We start from the raw sequence: 23,612 nt of genomic DNA, 5'->3' as shown, positions 1-23,612 counted from the left end.
AGGCTCAGCTATAATACAAGATGTTTCAAACTGTGCAAGAGCCATCACTTTGGAAGAGAGTCATGGCAGCAGGTATTTCTTCCATGAATATAAAGACATACCATTTATCCAAAGTTTTCAATGAGATACCTCCAGTTTCTAACACTGTGACATTTATAAGCCTCCCCACACTTTAAGACTTTGGTTATTCAACAGAAATACTGATTCACGTAACAGGAGAACTATGCGCACAGAGGTTGATAAGAAAGTTCCACTGCAGCACAAGAAGTCAGACACCTTCTCTCTGCAGGCTTGTTTTCAATTGTTTATTGAGGTTTAAGAAGTCATCCACATTTCTATAAATATAGACATTACTTGAGTAAGTGACTTACAATGTCACCAGTGCAGGTACATATATAACCAACATACAAAAGCTCCACTGGAAGCTACTTCAGTTTATTCAAAAAGGACCAAGATGTCATAAAAAAAAAAACAAACAGCTGTCACTTTCAGTTATCGAAGACACTAAAGTGCATTTTTGGTTATCTCCTGGTCGAACAGCTGCTGGTTAAAAAACTTTTCTTTTTTTTTCAACATAGCTAAATTACATCAATTGACATTCGGTTTGTAGCTGTCATCCTCCTGATACATGGCAGCAGGTAAGAAAAATGTATTACTTTGCTGGTTGAGAGGAGGAAATTGATTTTGCTAGTTTCTATTTTTTTTTTTAGTCTGGTATTTCCAACAAAAGTTTAAAGATAATCTAACATTCTGATGAATTTCTACAGCACCACTAAAGTTAGTCTTAAAAATCCAGGCTCTGCTTTAGCCCTTTTAATTGCTAACCAAGTATCTAAAGAGTCACTTGAAGCTCTGTACCAGTAAGAAAAACTACCCTCCCTTTTCTGTCAAGCACTATCCTGCCCAGTTAACACTGTTTGCACACTCTGTAAACAAGAACAGCTTAAAGCATAATTAAAGCAGAACACAGGCCCATCTTGAAAATCTTCTTCCCCCTTTCCCTCCCCCCCCCCTCCCCCCCCCCCCCCCCCGCCCCCGGTAGTGTCTAAAGTTTGAGTGTATAAAGCATTATTACATTCCTAACCACAAAATACTGTAAGAGTCACAACAAAAAAGCATACGTTGAAAGTGACATAGCAATACTGCTTTAATAAAATGGGTTATTTTGGGGAGATACAAGATGTGCTCTGCTAATTTTAACTCCATCTTTACCTCATTTTAAGTATGTTATATTGCCAGGAAAGTCACCAATAGGGCAAAGAAAGCTGCACTGGTTAGAACCACAGCAGCAATAGTTGTTCTTTATGGCTCCTTTACTGCAATTCATTGACTTTTGATACTAGGAGGACATAAAACTCACCATTCAGAAAAAAATTACTAATTTTGAGTAACAGTTTAAACCTGATTAGCACTGTATAATGATGAATGGCTACTTCTAAAAAATAAAAACCTTATATACCAAAAAACATGCTATATGTTGAGAAACCACTTTTTCATGCTCCATCATGTTGTTTACAGTTTTTACTTGTCAAAGTCTTTCTTTTACCAGTTGAAGAATCCACAGCACTTAAAATTTCAAGTGTTTGAACTGAACGTAATTCAATTTCAAAAAGTGCCAAATTAAAAAAAACCTACACATGTAGCCAAGCTTTCATAAAAATCCTCAAACAAGGTAAAAAACCAGCCTCAACGAAATTATGGGTTACTAGCTTCATACATGTTTTTAAAGCTGTATAATGTTCACCTAAGCACTCCACTTACGAGCATTAGAAGTTTAAAAACACAGAACACCTTCAATGCAAATTGCTTGCAGAGGGCACCCTCAAACATATGACTACAACACTAAGCAGAAAACCCTCGTTTTATTTGGCTATTTAGACATCCATGTCACATATACCCACCCATCCATTTCCTGATAGCATTACATCATCTATTAGGGCTTCTGAAATAATACAGAGCCAAAAAACTCAGAAGAGACTAGTTAAAAAAAAAAAATCCAGAACTGCACAGCCTTCCTGCACACAGCAAGGTTGTGCAACTGATTGTTCAACGTAACTAAGCTTAACGGCATCCAAACAGGCAGGCCTGGCTTTGGAAGCTGTCTTACGTCAAATTTTGACCATGTAACTACTCTAAAATAGAAAGGTCTAAAAAGAACTCATCTCTTCTTTTTCTGCTGCCTCAACATTTTCCTTCGCTTAATTATCATATCATGTAGTTTCTCCAGTCCCTCTTTAAGTCCGTCTCCAATGATTGCACAGGTAGGCTGCAAATGCCAGGGTGTTGAAGAACTCAGCTCACTCATTGCTAACATTTTCTCTATTTCGGAAAGGGAGAGAGAGTTCCTCAGGTCCTGCTTGTTAGCAATGATAAGGACAGGCACTCCTTGATTCTCAGATATCCTAGTAATCTTATGTAGTTCTGTTTTGGCCTCCTCCATCCTCTCAACGTCGACGGAGTCCACCACAAACACGATGCCATCGGTGCACCTTGTGTACGACTTCCACAGCGGCCTCAGCTTCTCCTGGCCGCCCACATCCCAGAAGTGGAAAGTGACCGTCTTGGAGTTGCCCAGCGTCACTTTGATTTTCTCCGTATTAAATCCTTTAGTGGGGACAGTGTTGACGAACTCATTGAACTGCAGTCTGTAGAGCACCGTCGTCTTCCCAGCGCAGTCCAGCCCCAGGATGACGATGTGAAAGCTCTGGAAGGAAGGCAGGCTGGAGAGGATCGGCGTCTGGTCCGAGAGTCCATTCCCCATTGCCAGAAGGGAAGGTGACAGCAGGCTGCCACGAGCAGAGGCGGCTCCCGCGGCTGCGCTCGGATCCTGCCAACGACACAAGCGGCGTTAGAGCCCGCTCCGCCAGCGCCGGGGCTGCGCGGCCGCAACGCGCCGGCCACGGCGCCGCCGCCCCGACTGCGGGGGCGGCCGCGGGCAACGCGACGCGGAACGCCACACGTCCCCCGCCCCGCCCGGCGGCTGCGGCCGCTCCCGGCACTGCGGCTCGCCCGGCACCTGCGTCCCCGCCGCCCCTCGCCGCGCCCCAAGCCTACCGCGGCTCCCTCAGCGCGGGGAGGGGCGCGCTGCCCGCCACCCCATGTCCACGCGCCGCCGCTGCTCCCGCGGCCGCTTCTGCTGCGGCTCCCGCAGTCGCTCCCTCTTCCGCTACTGCCGCGGCTCCCGCTGCTTCTCCCGCAGTCGCAGCTGCTGCTGCCGCTACTGCTGCGGCTCCCGCTGCTTCTCCTGCAGTCACTGCTGCTGCCGCTACTGCTGCGGCTCCCGCTGCTTCTCCTGCAGTCACTGCGGCTGCCGCTATTGCCGCGGCTCCAGCTCCGGCTCCCGCAGTCGCTGCTGCTGCTGCTCCCGCTCCGCTGCTGCCTCTCCGGCCGCCGGCGCTGCCGCCCTCGCGACTCTCCGCTGCATCTGGTGGTGGGGCGCCTCCCAGCGCGCGCCTAGCCCCGCGCGCCCCTCCCCGCGCCCTCCCATTGGCCTCGCCGCGCGCGTGGGGCGGGGAGCGAGCAGCACTCCGCCTCGCCCATTGGCCGGCGGCGCCGGCCGCTCATGCAGAACCCGAGTATCGTACCGTCCGCAGCAGAGCGCTTCGGGCCGAGCGCGGCCGCAGGAAGGGGCCGCTCCCCCCCCCACGCCCTGCCTTGAACGGCCCCCGCTCCTCCTCCTCCCTCACGGGAGGCGGAGCCGCTGCCTCACGTGGGCCGTTCGGGGCAGGCCGGCGCGGCCTCGCCCTCCACCTACGGCAACCCCTCGGCCCCGCGACGGGCGGCAGCGCCCCTCCGGCGGTCCAGCGCCCCGCCCCTTCTCGGGAGAGCGCACGCTCATTGGGCACGGCTGCTGTCACTCCACCGCGGTCCCGGCCGCTCTGGGGCCAGCTCTGCGGCGCCCCGCCCCCTCTCCACACCCATTGGGTCTAGGTGCTGTCACTCTAGCGCGCCCCCTGCCGGCCTCGGGCGGTCCCTCCCCGCGCACCTGCGCTGCTGCCGGGGGCGCGCGGCCCGGCTGAGGCGGGAGAGACGCTGAGCGCCCCGGGACGCCCCCGGTGCGGGCGGGATCGGAGGTGCTTCGAAAATAAAAGTGCGCCGGCCCGGCTCTGTGGTCTCATCGTACGTGCTGTATGTGCCTTTGACCTGTTCCCGCGAAACCGGAGAGGCTGACCGGGAGGGCCCGGGAATAACGTAGTATGTGACACGGTTCTGATGGACGCGTGGCGCACAGGGATGGCAGCAGTGCTCGCGTCTGAGTGAACACGCAATGGTACCTGGCTAAGAAAGGTTGCAAAAAAAGTTTCCCACAGCACAGAGACATGTTAAGTAATCCTGCATTTTCATATCTCAGGCTGATTGGAGCAGTGAAATGTTTCCCACAACTAATTACGAGTGTCTGATAACACATTGACTACACTTACTGTTTCCAGAGCATACAGGTGTTAGAGGAGGCCTGGAGGAGGAGGAGTGTTTAGTCCCCGCTCTTCTCGCTGCCGTAGCAGGTTCTGTTCCCTCCCAGTGCTCTGTTCGCCCAGCACCTTTGCCACTGGAGCTTGCACGGCTGTGGAATGGAGATGGTCACTGCTGCCTGTGTCGGGTGTACCCCGGACCAGTGTGAAACAGCACACAGGAGGATCAGATCACAGCGTGCTACAACAGTCTTCATCTATAGTCCTTAGATAAAAAATTAATAAATCAATCTTTACGATGAAAGCATTTATTTAGCTGTTACCTAAAGCTATTGTGCTGCTCTAGTAGCACTGTGTATGTCTAAGTGCATGTTTTTCTGCACTCAGTTGTCAGAACCATAGAATCATAGAGTGGTTTGGGCTGGAAGGAGCTTTAAAAATCATCTACTCACAGCCCCACTGCTGTGGGCAGGGACACATTTCATTAGACCAGGTGGCTCAGAGCTCCATCCAGCCTGGCCTTGAACACTTCCAGGGATGGGGCATCCACAGCTTCTCTGGGAACCACCCAAATCTTTGACCAGCTGAGCTTCAGTAAAAGAGAACTGTCATTTTCAGTATTAGTCTTGCCTTTTTGTCTAGAGGACTTTAGGATTTCTTGATGTGGCTGCTGAAAAGGGTTCATTTACAAGAATATTCAGACAGTCATATTTCCTTTTTTTTCCCTTTGAAAGCATTGTAGTCCATGTTTTAAATCACAGATAATTTTATGTAAAAGAGAAGTAATAAGGGACATATCATAGCAAAAAAAAAAATTTCCACTGAGTGCTGTAGGCAACGTTTCATGTTACTAAAGTGTTGATACCCATTCTAGTCCTACTAAAAATAGCAAAATTCTAATTTGCTTACATCTGAGATGAATATTTCACTGCTTTTATCTTTGTTCATTATTTACATCCTGATCTAGCAGCTGATTCTTTTTGGAGGAAGTGGCCTGTATGTATAGGAAGGTGATTTTACATCTATGAAAAGGAGGGGTAAGTTTCTACCCCTAAGGCCAGCTGGTCTTAGGTTTTTGATGTGGCAGTATTTTACAGTACTTTTGCATTACATAAAGAACTGCATAGCATACAATGTAAGAGGAAAGCATCTATAGTGACCGGAAAAGTGGGCCTTAATTATTTAATGGATGGTTTTTAGTAATTCAAAATTGGGAGGAAACCAGCTAGAAATACCTTGTTAAGGAATACTACTGCAGATAATAGATTTATGCATAAAGCTTGACAAGCTGAAATAAATCAAATTGACCTTTATCTTCACCTACAAAATTACCTATCCCCTATTTTTAATGGAAAAATAACCCTATTAGATATTACAGTCTCCTAAACCTTCATGTCTTATTGTTACCAAGATCTGTTCAAACTTTAACACAGCTTCCTAATGATTTTTTTACAATTTTTGCAATTAATTCCATGAGACTGGATTTTGGCTAGCTCCTCCCCTTGTGGAAGGTATTTTGGTTTTACACATAAGATGCATAAGGCTTGTTTTTATCTCTTGTTCTCCTGAAAAGCAGTCAATACATAATATTTTATTGGAAAGGGAGGGATAAAGAACTGATGGTTTTTCCTAAGGTATAGCATGTCCAACACAGTAGGTGGAGAAGGAATCTCATAATCTTGCAAAAAGAGTTTTATGACATCAGGGAAGTAATTTTAAGATTAAATAGAAATTAATATCTTCAACAACATGAGCATACGTGTATTTGTAAATATATACATGGAAATAATCAGTGCTCTCCAGAAAATGCCTGGACACTCCCTACAGTTAATTTATCACATTTACCTGTTGTAGCTTGCTCTGAAGTGAATTATGATCTCTCTGGGGCTGAGACTTATTTTTCACTGTAAGTCTTCTTTGCACCTTGATCTTAATTAATGCCTGTAGGCACTTCTGCAAAACAGCTATTAAATAACAATCCGAGTGGATCAGCTCCTCCCATCCACTTCATGCTGCTTTAGAAGTCAAACGAGCAGACTGGGCAGGTGTTACAGAGTAATGGTATCTAAATTAGTGGGAGTGTAGAAGAGTTGACACATTCAACCTCTGATAATTGAAGATAAAGGTAAAGCAAGGCTCTGATTATCCTGTAGAACTCTTGAATGAAAGAGGTGTACAGAAAGAACACATTCCACACTTTTCAAGTGTGTAGCTAAATGGGGGGAATGGGCTGTTCCTAGATGACAGCTGGAAATAACTGCAAGATACGTGTAAGAGGAAACAATGGTGAAAGGATCGAGCCACATGCAGAATTTTTAATGCAAAATAAGGAGGTGCCTAATTTCTGTGTTGGGGTAATTTCACATACTGATACTTTTCTCATTTCCTATCTAATCTCTAGAGATCTGAGTTCTTTGTGGCTCAGCATTCCTTAGCTCATGAAAACAACTGCAACTTCAGCTTCTATGGGCTAAAAACCTTCTCCCCTTTCCTGTTTACACAGGGTACCAGTGTAAATATTAATATATTATTTTCTCCACAGGTTTCTTGCATATATGCTATAAATATTTTCCACATAGAAGAGACTAGGGCCAGGGACAAATCATTGTGTTTCAAGAAAAAGAAGCAGTACCTTTATAACATGCAATTTCTTCCTTATGATAAAGTATTTTTTGTTGTTGTTGTTGTTGTTGGGGTTTTTTTTAATTCCTTAATGGCCTGGGGATAATTTTGGTTCAGGGCAGGTTTGAGGGGGCCAGGCTTCCAATGCTGCAATTATTAACAGCTTCTGAGAAACTTAAATAGTCCTTATTAGGGATATGGACCATGAAATTGGTTGAAGTGTTGCCAAGAAAGAATTGGCTTGCAGTGGAAAGATAAGATTATTGGAAATTTTAATATTATTACCCAGCAGAGACTTAGGTTACTTTTTAATACATATCACCTCCTTCACTGCAGGAGCTGTCTCACAGTGCCCAGATAATAAAAATGCAAAGGATCATCAAACATCTACTTGCAAGGTTGCATGTATTCTTCACAAGAAATCGTCTTTCATATGGAAATAGCAATTCATGGAAATTAAATCTAGCAGTTCATGAGAGATTTACTGTAGCAGGACATTAAATCAGAGATTTCATTAGTGCTGGTCATTTTAAAGTTAAATTCCGCTCAAGTAGGTATGACTGTTGTTATACAACCACATCTAGTGATGCAGCAGATGAGAAATTCCTTCCAAAGCAAAGATAGTGGGCTTGAATTTACATGGCCAGTTATGCACAATATTCCTTTTGTTTTCATTAAATATCTTCATTCTGAAGAAGAGGCTAATGGCATTTATTATCCTATAATTCTTCAACAGCTAATCATCTTAGAGTTATTTTTAATAGCACCATGTATTGTATGTAGCAAATTTGATTCAAATCAAATGAAAAATGAAACATCAGACAAATGATCCTGATGCCATGTACTGCACACGCAGAGGGATATGGCCAGAACTAAAGAACAGTAAAAGACAGAAGCAAATATGAGCAAATGCTGAAGGAGGGATAGGAAGAAACCAGCTGCATTCTTCTATAGGAAGAATAGAATTATTGCAAGGACTCTGCACAGTCAGCTACAGGTAGCTGGTCTACAGCAATGGGATCCCAACCCCCAACTTCACGAGAGAGGTGTTAGCAGCCTCACACCACCAGTCATTGCTGCTCTGTGTGGAAATCGAGCAGATTTCTCAATGTGTATGAAAGAGAAAATCAATTGCATTTCAGTACAATGACATGGCAGACCTTGGCTGGGGTAATATGTATTAATGTTTGTGTAATAGTAATAATGTTTATTATTACAGAGACCAACTGTAGCTCAGTTGTACATTCAAAAATTGAAGTTACTTCTCCTCAGCTATACGCTAGATCTCAGAGCTAAAAAAATACTGCTTTGAATTGTTACACGATTCTGAAAGTACTGCTTTGAGTTGTTGCATGGGATGCAAAATATTACAGCAGTTTCACTCTGAATTTTGTGAACCCCCTTGAATATGAGAGGTAAGAATGAAATAGCTGACAAATTGTAACATATGAGTTTTTGCTCTTAAGACTATCTCTTAAATTGATGTACAAAATGTTTTGCCCAAGGAAGTCTTTTATCATCTTTGCTACGTCTGCTGAATTATTTTATGATAACTTACATGCTGCATGAACTACTTTGCTTTGATTATTAAATAGTAGTTGGTGGTAGAAAATCTAATTTATTTCCTCACAATAAATAAGCTTAGAGCAGTAGGAGATGGAGTTGCTGTGTGTAGACCAGTTAATTAAACTTACTGTAATTTCATACATACCTTCACATGAAGTCTAACATCTATATTTTTGCTACTTTCATTTTCATAAATAAACATAATGCCATACAGCAGGCTAACAAACAAAAAGCCTCTTCTGATACTGACAGTCGGAGTTGCATCTTCAATTCTATTCAGGTGTGTTAGCTGAAAGAAAGTTGTACTAGCTCATAAATGTTCTTAGTCACATTGAACAAGTGTTGGCTCAGGGTAACTGAAGTTTTAACCTCTGCCTTCCAAGTTACATGAACTTTGGTTGTTTCATCCTCTGATGGGATGGCTGTAATGGTGGTGACTCCATGTTTGTGGAACACAGGGAACAGCCTGATTACTTTGTGTACATGTGGTTGTACGAGTAATGCACCCCTTCTGTGACAGGGTGGGACAGCAGAAGGGTTGTCCCCAACAGTATCTTTGTGTTAAGGACTTGTATGACAAAACTCTCAGCTACACTGAATGTTCATTTAATAGCAGAGTGTAATTAATAAGGGTTTAACATAGATCCCCTCTTCATATGATACAAAGTTTAAAGAATATAAAAAAGGGGGTTTTTTTACAGGAACCCCTGGTTTCCACCCCCACTTCACTAAGAAGCTGGTGCTAAAAAACGCCCAGCAAATATGTTTATTTAATAAATGGACAGAATACCTCCTACTTTAATCCTTCATTACATGAGGCAAGACTTCATCATGAGCAATTCCAGTGTTTAATGTGTGATACTACACACGAGCAAGCCTTGGCTTGCATGTTTTCTTCAATGGTTGTATACTGCTCAAAGACTCACATTCACCTCAGCAACAGGTTCCCCACCTCCTACCCAAGGTTTGTGACAGCACTTTTGCTTTTATAGGGTTTTTTCGCTCTGGAACTAGTGACTTATGTCATCGTACTATTTTGCTTAGAATGTAGTGCTAACTCAATGCTACATTGAAAATTTTAGAGAATGGCTTCCAATATATTTTTTATTCCCCAGTATTTTTTCCCCCAGAAAAGCTATGGGCACTTTAGGGTTGTCTTTGGGATTTTTTTGGGTGGTTTTTTTTTTTGTTGTTTTTTTTTTTTTTTTTTTTTTTGTTTGTTTTGTTTTGGTTTTGTTTTGGTTTGTTTTTTTTTTTTTCTATGCCAGAATAATTCTAAACAGTTTAAAATTCTATCAAGCTGAGATTTCACTATCAGCTGCAATCTTCTCACATTGCTTCCTTTGAAGAGGGTTGCAGAGTTTTAGAATATAATGCTTTAATATGATGGGAGCAGTTTGCAAGCAGATTAAAAGTACTACAATTACAAATATAAGAGCAGCATATTTTATTTTGCCCCTGTACAGAAGGATTTAATATGTGAAGGTATTTTCCCAGTTCCAGAATAATAATGGAATTGTTGGTAATATAACTACTGCTGCTTGAAATATTGCTAGCACAGAGGAACAATGAAGGAAAGAAAAAACTGCTATTAAATATTTTTCTTTACTAACTGTATAAATACTGTATAACTATTTAACATGTATAAAGCTGCTGACATTTGCTGGAATTGTAATAGATAGGAAAAAACAAACAGACCTTGGACATCAAAACAAAGAAGGCTTTTTCTTTGATAAATTTGTATCTCACTTGATTTACTGTAGTGGAAAAAAAAGTTACAAGTTCTGACTGAAGCTTCTGACTAAGTGTTTATGGGATGAAACATTCATTTAAGCCAGTTCTTTCCTAACAATCCATCTGCTTGCAACAGTTACTTATTTAAAAGCTATGCTTTGTTCTTCAGGCTCTGCATATATCCAAGAGGAAGTAGCAGGACAGGAAGAAGCACACAGCACTCAGTTCACAGTCAGAGTTAGCATAAGGTTAATTAAATGCTTAAAAGACAATATAGTGCACTGAAACGTGCCATGAGAGCATTTCAAAGACAGTCACAAAAACCAAAGCATTGCAACTCCACTAATTTGCAGGGACTGGCCTGTTCCTGTGGCTGGCTGGAGCAGGGAGCCTGTGCCTGTGTGGTGTGCACAGCTGGGTCTTGGATGTGTTCTCACCATTTTTGGCAACGACTGAGAGGTGATGCCCATCCAATATACAGGGTTCACTGTGAGAATGAGCAGGCTGTTGATCTGTAATAACTTTGTGTAAATCAAATTAAGTGCACACCTTGAAGAGGAAATTCAGTTGCTCATCTCTCCTAAAAAGGCACAGCAGCAATAGAAACAGATTTCACAGAGATTGCACTGTATGAAAATAAAATTTTATGGGAGATATGCCTAAGCTCCCAGGAGGGTTGTGAAAAATCTAAAGTCTCTGCTTTAGTGTATTATAATGTATGTAGTACCCTGATAATGTCACAGTTCCTTTAGCCTGGTGCTTAGAGGCAACAGTTAAGAGAAGTCCCCACTGACACAGTGAAATATACCACAAACAATTTGTCTGATGTTCTCCAACCACTGTTTGGTAATTTATCAGTGCTCCTAATAACAGGAGCTTGTGAGTGCTGCTTATAATTCCTGGTCACATACAGAACAAATAGTATGAAATATAACTACTCTCTGCCTTTCTGAAAGCATCTTTCTTACATGAGTGAAAAGAGAGACCTTCTGGCTCCCTAGATAGAGGGGAGGGGTTTATTTTTATTTTTTAAAGAAAGAAACAATTTATTATTAATTTTAGTCAGATAACTGAGCTCAAATATAGCTTGTAATATCTTTAATGAGGTAATTATTTGATTAACAGTGTTCCTGAAGAAAAACAGCTAATACATGCTTTAACAGATAAATTAACTTGGTCTTTTCAAACCACACAAGACTGGTAAAGCCTACTGAGCATCCGTGCAGTCCACTGGTCTCATTCTCTGCAGTGCTTGCTTCACTTCCTACCAGAAGTCTTTCCCAGGCACTTCCTTTTAGCTCTATAGTTGTGAGGCATTTGTGAGTTTTCAAAAATTGTGTCACTGGCTGGATCTTTAACCTGTCCTTTTTAGTCAACAGGCATCTGAAATGCACAGTGAAATACTTAATATGGCCCAGCAAAATAAAATATACATTTGCACTCATAATTATATAAGAGCCAATTCTTTGCTTGCAAAGAAGGTCATAGTTCTGAGTGGCTTTTCATTTGCAGGCTTCCCAGGCACTCAGAGTTTTGGCTAAGACTCACCTGTGTTTGCCCCTATTCCAACACAACAGCACTCCCAAGTTTAGTACATGCAAACCCTGATATAGCAGGTTCTACAGCTTTGCCAGCTGTGTGGCAACTGCATCCAGTCCCTGTGCATGTTTGGATTTTGACCAATATATTAAATTTTATTTTGAAGTAAGAGGATGTTAAAAATCAGTTTTCCAGGAGGGAATGGAAAGAGCAAATACTCCTTTGCTTTGATTTCTGGTATGAAAAGTAAACTTCAGTCAGCCAAATATGAATGAGAGCTAAGCATTCTAGATTGGATTTTTCTCAAGCCCAAACAGAGCTGTTTGGCTGCCAGTGATAAGAACTCCAGAGTTTCAGTGCCTCCAAAGGAACTCTTTCCCCCCAGGGCCATGGATAGTTTCAGCAGCTAGCCTGAACTGTGCCATGAAGGTTTCAGTCTCTTCCAGTGAGAAATGATGGGCATCTTATACTTAAGTACTGGATATTTGTTGCAGTTTCTAAAACTTAAGCCAAATTAAAAAAAACACAAAAACCAATTCTCAGTTACAATACTTAAAAGTTTCAGTGTGAAATCTGAGCCTGTTACAGTGTGCTATAGCAAAAGGAAAACCAACCCTTATCCTAGGGAGCTCCCAGGTTTGTATTTATGATTAGATGAAAAAGGGAAGAAGAAACAAACCAAAGAGAGGACGATGAAAGAATGGTTTCAGGGAAGACAAACACTGTGTGGGTGGGGAGGAGTAATTTCATCTTCTTTCTCAGCTGTAGTCTAGATTTTTTAAATCTTATCAGTTCACCATGTCTTCTTTTTAAGTTAACAGTAAATCTCAAAATTACTCCAGTGAATGCAAGATTAGGCCTACTGCTTGCTAAATGTTAAAAGCTAAGTCACTTGAAAATTGATTTGAAAGCTAAACCTGGGGGTGTTAGGCAGAAAGCTTTCTTTCACATCCTAGGTTTCAATTCTTGGAGGGAAACAACAGTAAACTCACTTTGAAAACCTTATAAAACCTGTCTCTGCAAATTCGTTTTTGCTTTCCTCTCCCAGGGAATATGATTCAAACAAACCACATCATACATTCCAATTCCATAATATTGAAAAAGAGAAGTCTTTCAGAGAATTTGGCACAGCTTCTGCCACTAGAATTGGAAACTTTCATAAAACCCTGCCAAAACAGTAATTTTTAAATGCATACTTTTTTAAGCCTTTTGTTGACATCACAGCATTTTATCAGAATATAGGTTTCCCGTTCTCTGGCTCTCATGGCCACACCACACTACTTAGCAGGTTTTAAACAAAGTAAGGAAGGCAAATAAACAAACTTGTGGAGGAACAGATTGTTTAGCTGAGATTTTAACTGAACTCCAGTGAATGGAGGCAATACTGCAAGAAGCAGTAGTTGAAGTGCTGCAAGGGTAAGCTCTGCAGTTTTCATCTCTCTGAAGCCTTCCTCTTCACCTCTACCAGTACTGATGAAGAATACAAGCAGGACTTCTAGGGAGCAGAAGCAGCAGTGGGATACTATGAACATAATCAATTTTTTTTTGTAATTGAATTATTTTATTCAAGGCCTCTCTACTGCTCAAAAAGAAAAATGAAACAATTAATACCTCCTTATGTAAGGAAAAAGCAAGCATGGACATATCCTAAACAGAAAGAATCTATTCAAGGAAGACTTCATGCTTTGAAGATTTTGTAATTCAGATAATATATGATACATTCAGCACATGAGTAGATGCAACCCCAAACTGAATCTTCAGAGGAAGCAAGGGAAAGCCTTAAAGAGGACAAATGGTTATGTCCCTTCCTCCTGGTTTACTGATGGAAGGTCTCTGGCCATAAGTCATTCTCTGAAAGGCTGTTACTAAGTCTGAGAGATTCCGCCTGCTGAGGGTCACTTAAAGAGCCCTGTCCTTCTGCTTAGGGACACGGATATCTGCAGAGTCTTTCATCTTAGCACAACCGTAGATACAGGGGTTTTCAAGTTAGCATCACTGCACTCCCTGCAAATCATTCATCTTTGAGTCCTTGCTGAGGATTGATTGAAGGCACAGCAGTCTGGCACATAAAGCATGTATGTGTTTCTGTGTTTTTCAGACCTGTGGTAAGTCAGAGTTAAGATAAAACAACAGCCATCAGCTGTCACCACAGAGGCCCTAACTCCAAGCTTTCACTGGGCCAGAGTGGTGAAATTGTGTGAAACCTATAGCAGCAGCCAGCAGACATTTGTTGGAGAACAGAGACAACATTTATATGCAAAACCAAAGCTTCAAAATGAACAAGAAATTTGGTAATCTTCATCCCTCCATCTGTAGTTAGTGAGCACTTTTTGTTTCTCTCAGTTCATACCCTTGACTGTGGACAGGACTCATCGTGCTCAGTCTCTTGATTGAAGCCATGTCTGTTACCCAGTATAATTCAGTAATGAAAGAAAGACACAGTACGTTATCAACACTCACAGTCCTTAAGTCAACCACAAAACACTTGCCAGAAACAAAATGAGCTGTACTGCAGAGAGGCCTCATGTTTTAACAACAGCAGCAGAAAAGTTTCAGGACATGGGAGATCAGACAAGATGCCATCTCTTTTAAAAGCAAATCTTTTCTTTTTCCAAGTTGAAGTAAGAAGCACCTGAGGATTTTGCTATTTCTTTGTAAACACAGCAGAGCCTTGTCTTTGCTTCATACTTACAATCCCCAGAGCAGTTGCTCCCATTCTGGAGAGGAATTTTTATGGACCTGATGCAGATACACCCATAGTTACAGCTTTAATGGAGTGTCAAGGCTGAACAGGCAAGGATGAGAGATCTATTTTAGCTTATATTGTGTTATACCATAAAAGCTTTACTTCTCAGCTGAGCTGGCCTCTGGCCTTCCTCTGCTGCCTTAATGCCACAGCTGGTGGAACTGCACCCATTCTTCAGCAGGTCTCTGAGACATCACACTCATCTCATCTAATCCTGCTCTGAGCAAGTCTCTGCAGTCTGGCACCAATAACCCGGGCCCCTGTCTGGATTATGAGCAGTACCTACAAGATGACAGTGTTGAGAAGTGACTTGACTAGGTCAAGTATTGTACAAACACATGGTAAGAGACAGAGCAGCTTAAATAAACAGGGAAAGGATCAAGGAAATCCTCGTTTAATAGGTAGAGAATAGGACAGTAAATTCAGTGATTCACTTCACACAGACAACAGGAAATACAAGTACCAGAATCCCTGTTTGCTGCTTTGAATATCAGACCAGTTTTCATCACCTTTCCTCACACAATCTTAAAAAAAGATCACTTTGAGCTTCGGGAATTCACACATGGGATTACTTGGATGCTGAAGTGTATCTGCAGATGCTAGGATGGGACAGAGTCTGGCTGCCTGGGCCTATGCAGAAAGAGAGTAGGGGATTGTTAGAGTGGGCTTCTTGCCTGTTCTTGGTGGTAGGACATTCACTGCCACTTCTTACCCAAGTACAGTAGGAGAGCAGCTGGTTAGTGTTGGGAAGGACAGCAATCTTTGGTGCCATGAGAGATATGTGCAGCCCACTCAGCTGGTTACATGGGGACTCTGATGTAGTGCAAAGCCCACTACAGGAAACCTGTGACCTTTCTGAGACACCTCTGTGAAAATCTAAGCCTCGAGGGAAATCTGTAATCTTCCAATCATCGGTCTGTTTTCACCACAATTGTTTCTGTAGCTGCTTGTTCTGTAGCAAGGGTGTCAGACAACACAAAGCATGGTGAACTCTTGGGCAAGTGATACTAAAATCACCTGATTGCATCCAGACTTGATGCTAAGATTGCCAAATGCTGGGAAATCACCCTGAGTCACCTCTGTGATATCTGTTGAAGAGGAGCAAGGAAAGCTGTGCTCTTCTTGCACCTTTAAGAGGCTTTTTTAAAGTAATCAAAGCATTGCTGCTGCTGTGTGCCTCTGGGCCTTTCAGTGGGATACTGTTCAGATTGTTCCAGTCTCCACTGCTTGCCTCCATGTAGCTGATTTTTGAGGCAATGATCTGCAGTCTAACAAACAATAAAAATCAATGCTTTCACTTGATGCTTTCATTTCATGTGCACAGAGGCCCAAATTGCACTGCTGGTTGATTAAATGTGGTGGTAAAACGTACAGTGTTGTGGTTCTCAGTTCACCCTTAACAACCCTTTGAGGAGAGAACACTCAAAGGGTGGAAGTGTGGATGTGTTTAAGAAGAAGCCTGATGCAGACTGTTTCACCTTCTGCTTGCTCCCTGGAATAACTGTCTGCTATTATTAAAGAAAAGAACAGCCTACATATTCTGTTCTGTAGGGACCATTTTTTCCCTGAAATGCAAATATGCTTTAATGTCAAGAGGAAAATGACAAGCAGAGGGAGAAGGGCCAAAATAATCATCTGTTAATTTTATGCCATGGTGGGCCTCCCAGTTCCCATTGGTCAGCCCTTCTCCTCCTTGCACCTTGGAAGCTTTAATTGAAGTGAGTGTAGTATATTCATTTTCAGCATAAGGTAATGGGCTAACAGGAAGAGAAGGTCAAAGTAACTTTAGGCCAGTCAAGAGAGGATGTAACTAGGCATTGAGAACACATAGTAGATTAAAGATCTGATTGTGTTTTCAGAAGTTCCTTTGATTTTAGCATCTGAACTCCTAGCTGTAATTTTGTCTTTAGATAAATAAACAGTGCACTTTTCCCTAGCTGTAAGGGAAAAGTGCACTGTTTATTTATCTAAAGACAAAATTATTGTCTTTAAAAAAGAAAATGTAAGGATTTGTATAGTCAGCACAGCAAAGTATTATCTAGCTCTGGCTTTATTAGATAATAATTTTTTGGCTTATATACTTGCATTTGGCTCAATTAAGCCATAAAGGCAGAACTTCAGTGAGATGCTGCTGAAGCAGTTGTATCCTAAAGCAAAGTTTGAAGTTTTTTTCCGAAACTTTCCTATAGAGAAGTTAATTCTGAAGAAGAATTTCAGTCCACAGAAAAGAATAGCCTTGTTTGGGCTAATTTTTTTTTTCTTTTAAATTCTTTTACATTCAGTAAAAATGAAGACTAGATGAAGATGACAAGATTAATAACAAGAAGTGTTCCTGTAGCCTATAAAGATGTCTAAAGATGTCTGAGAGCATCTCCTGCTGTAGTCTAGTGAGCAGAACATTTCCTGTATGATTCCTCAGTTATCCTGTGAGAGGGAACCATAATCCTGCTGTCTGCCACCTCCCATCACCAGCATTTTCTTGCTGTAGTTGAAGCCTGTGTGAGTCTGCACTGGCAAGAAATCAAACCATTCAATTGAATTTAGTTGCATTTAACATAGTAATTAACAGCAGATCTAATTCTATATAGTATAGTGTGCTATGTGCTATGGTCAGAATGGCTATTTAGAGCAATGATTCCAGAAGCTGACTCCCATCCTGTGCATAATCTGTAGTTATACTCAAGCTTATGGTATTTTACATAATATAAATACTACATAGGACTATAATGTCCTGATAGTTCTAAGGATTCCTAACACCTTTCTGCTACTATTAAATAAAGATGAAAAATGATGCTGTATTTACAACCAATAGAACATGAATGCTTTCTGTTTGGTGGTAGCATAATAAAACTCCTAAATCAGGGTCTAAATTTGCCATTGCAAGTAGAGTGAACATACTATTACTGTGTGATAATACTGCAAGACATAGCTTATTCTTGACTGAATTTATCTGTGTACAGATCTGCAATATTTTTTCTATTATGAAAACAAGGCAGATACGTTTGTGTATTCATTAAATTACGTGCTTAAATATTTTCTTGAAAACAGCTTAATCTTTAACATTTCCAAGCACTCATAGTCCATCCTGTCTGTCCTCCCTCATTCTCTTCTTCTTCTAGAGGGAAAGAAATACATCATTGTGTGTACTGCACATGTATTATGAAAAATAAACTTCCTCACTGGCAAGCAAACCCAAGAACAATGTTGCAAGCAGCTGTTGTGCTTAAATCCCAATGGAGAACACTGTTCCTTATGAGCTCCCAATGCTCTTCTCAATATCAGCAATCAACATGCCAGAACAATGTATTACAAACTCAAAAGCCCAGGCCAGGAGACCACAAAAGCTCCTCTGTCTTGTGTGAGAGAACTGAAAAGAGGCTTTCACAGTGCTGGAGAATATGCTGGCAGACTGTGCCAGTTCAGAGCCCTCAGTGTCCCGGAATATGTTTATGTACAAGAAGGACAAATCTTGTCTAATCCTTGGTTCAGAAGCTACTATAACTGTTATTTTTTAAAAATGAGAAGAATCATATGTATGTGTTGAAGACAACAATTAGATAATTACAGGCTGCTCAGTGGCTGAGGCATTGAAAAGGTCTTTGTGCTCCTTCCAGCAGGAGAAGGACATCTTATCTACTCTCACAAATAAGAAGCAAGATGTATCCTTTAAAAACAAACATAAACCTATTTCCTCCTATTTTATTAAGTAGTTATTTTTGTATTCAATTATTTTTGCACTCAATTATTTTTGCAAGCAAAAAGTTATAAAACCAGAGAGTTTGATTAACAATAATGGTGTTTCTTCTTAAAGTTGAAAATAACAACCAAATAAGGACCCAGTTCTTTGATTTTCACTTAGGTTTGTAATTGTCAAGTTGGTGAGAAGAGTTAAGCTTCCATTGGGTAAAATTGCACCAAAGTCAAAACAAGTAACTTCTCACTGCACTGTCCACGTAAAAGGAAGGTACCTACTTAGGTTTTCAGGAAATCTTGCTAGACGCAGTGGAAGCACTGCCCTACAATATGTCAGAGAGAGGAAGATCAGCTTGGCATATGGAATACTGGTTTTTGTAACTTTATTTTAAATGAAATCACATTCAGATACAGCCCAGCTATATTAGCAGACATTTAAACAAATGTTTAAAGCTAACTCCTATAATTAATCTCTTAGCTCCACGATTCTTTTGTCATTGATACTATGAGTTCAGACTAAATTCACTCTTTTGCATTACCCTGATTTATAATCCCAAGCATGTTAAAAAAATACAAAAATGTGTAAAATTTTACTTTCCAACCTGACTTACAAGAATAATAAAACTGCTGAAATGCTGCCATTAAAAAGCCACATTGGTATGATTTACAGCTGTACAAATTGTTGTTTAAAACAAGCATTTCTGGATAAGTGATCAAAGCAGCGCTAAAGATCTGAAGAAGTTTTCCCACTGCCCTTAAACAGACTTTCTTCTGGCTAAGTTACAAATAAAAGCCACTTAGAAAACATACTTTTAAATTCACCAGAATAAAAAAAAGCTCAAGTAAGTGTGCCTGAGAGAAAAGAGAAGGCCATATTCTATGGTGCATACTCACATTCCAGATTCCCAGAAATGCTACCGAAACCAGGGGTTTCCTTTTGACATGCTTGATATTTGTCTAACACCTGCAGATAAAATTAGAAAGAAATCCTGCACCTGACAAGGAGAACAATCTGCATGCTGAAGAAGAACTGGGCACTGCTGAGTAAGGCAACTGAGGTGAAGTATGGCTTTAGAGCAATCTGGTTAAGGCAGAGGATGTGTTTTCAAAGCTGTTACTTCTGCTTCCACTTCAAAGCACTAGTGTGCTACACCATGTTTAAGAGCTTTAGTTAAAAAGACCTGGTGGAGCTGGAGCTGGTTCAGAGATACATCTAAAGGAATTCATTACAATACTCCAGACAGTCCCTCAAAAAAACCTTTGTCAATTTCATATTCTGACAGTATTCAGTCTAAAGCTCCACACATATATGTATTGACAGGGTAAACAAACATGTTAAGCACAGCTTTCTCCAAATATCCATCCATTATTTGCCCCCTGTGAGCTTCAACTCCCACTGTGGATCAGACATTATCTGAAACTTTCAATGAGTGTAGCAATATGTGGGCCTAATAATTAAATCAGGTGCAGTCCTTTTCTTAAAATGGATAGTTTTATTCCTCTATCAGGCCAAATTCTGCACACTATTATCTTGACCTTAACCTAAAAGAATTTCTGTGGCATTAGTTTGGATTTTTAAGTGAAGACGGAATTTGGTCCATTTTAGCACATTAAAATAAACTGATCCACAGCTTCTCTTTAAAAGAATCAGTAGATTGAAGAAAATGTATTTCTTTCTTTTAAGATTAAGGATTGGTAGCACTTTCTGTATTTACTACTAGAAGAGCCCCATTTGGCCAGTTTACAATTATCATTTATCCTTCCCAGTGCTAAGAATTTCTAGGTTATTCACAGAAATACATCAAAGCTCAGGAAAGTGTAACAAGAGATGCATCGTGTTGTTGCATAAGCTTATGCTTAAAAATACTAGAAAGTAGCTGGGCTCTGGTCATTCTTTGGCTTGAAGCTGGAGTCTCCTTGGAGAAATCAGTTCTTCCATTTGTTTGAGTCCCAAGCCAGGAACCAGCCTGTGAATGTGGGGGGTTCATGCCCTTGCTTCACAATTATAATGGGGGTTCCCTTATCTCTGCCAGAAGGATCTGTTTCAATATAGCGTTTGGCTAAAAACAGAGAGGAAAAAAAACATGGAATGATTAGTAAATTCCTTTGGTATAAAAGATACATTAAAAGCCACAGTGAAAGAACACAGGGCTGCTATAATACAGTATTCAATTAATTATTTCAAAGGCAATGAGATGATCAGGTAAAGGCTGATTTTTCCCAGCCAGCAGTGAAGGCATTTCCCTTGAAGTTAAAACAGAGGGATTGCTTTCCTGAGCAGTTTGTTGCCATACAGCTGGGTTTTGGCTCTTAAACAGGAGAAAGCACTTGATGGTGCTGTGAGGATGCATGAGCTTCATTCCCAATTTGTCCATGTAAAAGCCAGTGAGTGTAGTTTCCCTTGATGACATGCCATCAATACATGTGGAAACACAGCCAGGTAACCCCAGCTGCTCCAGGGAAACACATGCAAGGGTTTTCAGCATGAACTTTGTCAGAATAGCTCAGCTGTATTAAGTCACACCAGGGATGACATGTTTTTCAAAGGAGGTACTTGCCACGTAAGTTGTCTTGATTTGTTCTGTTTGTTCTGTAACTGGAATTTCCTCCTCCAAATTTAACTCAGTGAAGTGTGACACTATAAGGACTTGCTGGCAATCCTTTCTCTAGATACATTATTGAGGGTGCAGGTCAGCAGGGACCTCCTTTTAAATTCCTTCTCTCTTCAGTGCAGTTACTTTTCATAGGGCTCTCCTACACATTATTTAAAAAACTCTGCAACCCAATAATGCTGTCTTGATTAATTTTATCCTTCATAAACTTACAGAGTTTTAAAGCGCATTTAAAGGTGAAAATAGTCATCTCTTGTATCTTGCATCTTGCTGAGCTCCTAATAAGCTCAGCAACACTTTGAGACACTGTAAACATAACTAGATTTCTTCTACATCATATTTTCCTCTTCGTTAAGTAATATTGATGCTACTTCACTCAGAAATCTGCTAAATTGATTTGATTTACCTGATTTAACGGATTCCTGTCGCTCAGTTTCATTAGCGTCCTTCCCAATCCAGATGAAAACCTACAAACAGAGGAAAGATATAACTCCCCTGGCATTATAAGGATGTTGTGTACAGCTGGTAAAGTACAAAATAGTTGATTCCTCTAGGAGAAAGAATATATGCTATGAAAAGACTGCAAAGATACAGAACACTCACAAACCACAACTGATGTTTTTTCTCCCTTGTGAGAAAGTGTAGTTATGCCCTCTGAAATCTCACTGATCTCCAGACACTGGAAGGCCAGACCTTTATTCATTCTGATGAAAGGATCTCTCATTACCTTTCCCATAGGTATCTTTTACACTTTTACAAGGAAATTTATCTTTGGGTGCAGGTAGTAATAGTAGTTTCTGGTTTGAGCTCTGTGTGCACATAAACACTTGTGCCCTGTGACATGTGCTACCCTGGGTGACTGCTAAACAGCAAAGTGAAAAACCCAGCAACAAGAGCCTTGATCTGCAATACCCCACACCCTTTTTTATTTTTCTCCAAGATTAGCTTGGAAACCAGCTACACGTCCCAAGACTTCTTATCTGAGTATGTCCCAACTACTTTCCATCCAGCTCTTCCCCACCATCCCCCATCACTCCTTTTCACATGAACCATGGACATTCCTTCTTATTTCCAAAAACCTCAGCCTTTTGTTCCTTAAGTGTTAGGCTGAAGAAGACAAATAGGGTGTGGGCCTTCTCCTCTTTCCCTCCAAGAGGAAAGGAAGGGTAGAGAGAATATACTGTGAGAAACCAGATGTGTTCTCTAAATCTGCAGTGAGTTTTCCTGTCATTCAAAAAGCTCTTAACATATTCAGTTTTCAGTGAACTAGGCAATGATGGAGATTATTTCTGTCACCCTCCATTCACTTTCTAGTATGAAGACATTTTTGTAAGGGTTTATCTAGTGCTGGTCCCTTTCTCTAGTAGAACTTTTTGTAGCTGGCTCCTGCTACAAGGATTTAGTAGATTCTAAATACTTTAATGAAATAACTTTTTAAAAAATTAATAAATTTTTGTGATGAAGTCAAGAACACTATTGAGAACCTTTCCAGAACACTGCTGGGGCTTATACTCTTGCAGCCTCCACTGGTTCAAATAAGAAGTGCCTGTGTTATGGTCTCACATGCTTGGAAATTCAGTGACATGTGTGAACACCAGCACATCATATAGCTCAAAAAGTATAGCTCCTTTTGGTATAATTTTAAGAAAACAAAACAGCTTCCATTCTGTCAAGATGATTGTTCCTCCCATCTTATGAACTAAGTGATTAAGAATAAATTATCCTTGCCATCACAAAAAGCAGTGATACACAACTCACCTGCTCCCAAACATCCAGCAACATAACATCATCTTCAGCCAAATCATCCTGAGTGAACTCTCCTGGGACCTCTTCAATCTAGAAAGGATAATGTGTTTTGAGGGTGGTTTTTTTTGTTTTTAATGATTCATCAAGGCATGCAATTTTGCAAAGACCTAACCTATTTTTATTATGTTAAGAGCAGAGGCTGATGAACAGTTCTTTTGGCTCCTAAAGGATCAAACCCTGAACTGATTTGATGAATGCATTAAAAAAAAAACAAATCTAAAACAAAACAAATCACATAATGGCATGTCCTATAAAATCAGCTCTCAGATTTTCAGAATTTATAAGATATCCTCAGGAGAGGCAAAGATCTACATTATAATTGTTGACTATTGTTAAGTTGGGACTGAGGTCTACCGGAAGAAGGAGACAGGGAAATTTGAAACTTGAGCCAACCAAGCTGATACATTCATGCATTATGAAAATTGCAATCATTAATTAGGAAAAGAAACTGCTTTGGTTTGCAGTGGGTGAGCTCAGAGATGAAATACACACCCAACCAAGCTTCCCAGTCTCTTGACAATGGGACATTACAGTTGAGTAAGCCATTGAGGATTATTCCCAAAGAAAAGGCAGACTGCTTGCTTCTTCCAAGGATGTGCAGGAAGACAGAAAGCGTTTAATACCATTCTGTATGAGAAGGAGAGATAATAATGGAGCTAATGGTTCCTACTTTTAAAGGATTGTGAAGGGTTTGGCTGTGTGTGGTCATGTGGGAGTGCTAAAGGGATGATAACCAGATGGTGAAAAAGACATTCCTTTTCCCCACCCTGTGTTATGGTGGCCAGAAGGTCAGAGTGGTCTCACCTGCCTCTTCTGGGACCTCGAATGGTGGTGGTTCAGTTACTAGAGAAAGGCTACAGGAAAGAGGGGATTTCACAGAATTTG

General features: G+C 41.0%; 2 protein-coding genes across 2 annotated transcripts in view; both read right to left on the bottom strand.

The window, feature by feature from the left end:
• Nucleotides 1–1,118: 1,118 nt before the first annotated feature.
• On the bottom strand, nt 1,119–3,428 carry ARL4A (ADP ribosylation factor like GTPase 4A). The gene is made up of 2 exons (XM_030237226.2): nt 3,055–3,428; nt 1,119–2,827 (listed from the first exon to the last, which is right to left on the bottom strand). The coding sequence occupies exon 2, from the start codon at nt 2,759–2,761 to the stop codon at nt 2,159–2,161; it is 603 nt and encodes a 200-aa protein (XP_030093086.1). The 5' UTR covers nt 2,762–2,827; nt 3,055–3,428; the 3' UTR covers nt 1,119–2,158.
• A 15,247-nt stretch (nt 3,429–18,675) lies between these two features.
• Nucleotides 18,676–23,612, bottom strand: part of SCIN (scinderin) — a 47,907-nt gene continuing 42,970 nt past the window's right edge. The window contains 3 exon segments of the mRNA XM_009086003.4: nt 18,676–20,369; nt 21,328–21,388; nt 22,680–22,757. Of these exon segments, the coding sequence (XP_009084251.2) occupies nt 20,236–20,369; nt 21,328–21,388; nt 22,680–22,757 (273 nt within the window). The 3' untranslated portion in view covers nt 18,676–20,235.

The sequence above is a fragment of the Serinus canaria genome, chromosome 2 (genome assembly GCF_022539315.1).
Source record: "Serinus canaria isolate serCan28SL12 chromosome 2, serCan2020, whole genome shotgun sequence".
NCBI lineage: Eukaryota > Metazoa > Chordata > Aves > Passeriformes > Fringillidae > Serinus > Serinus canaria.
This window is presented reverse-complemented; position numbering and strand designations above follow the sequence as displayed.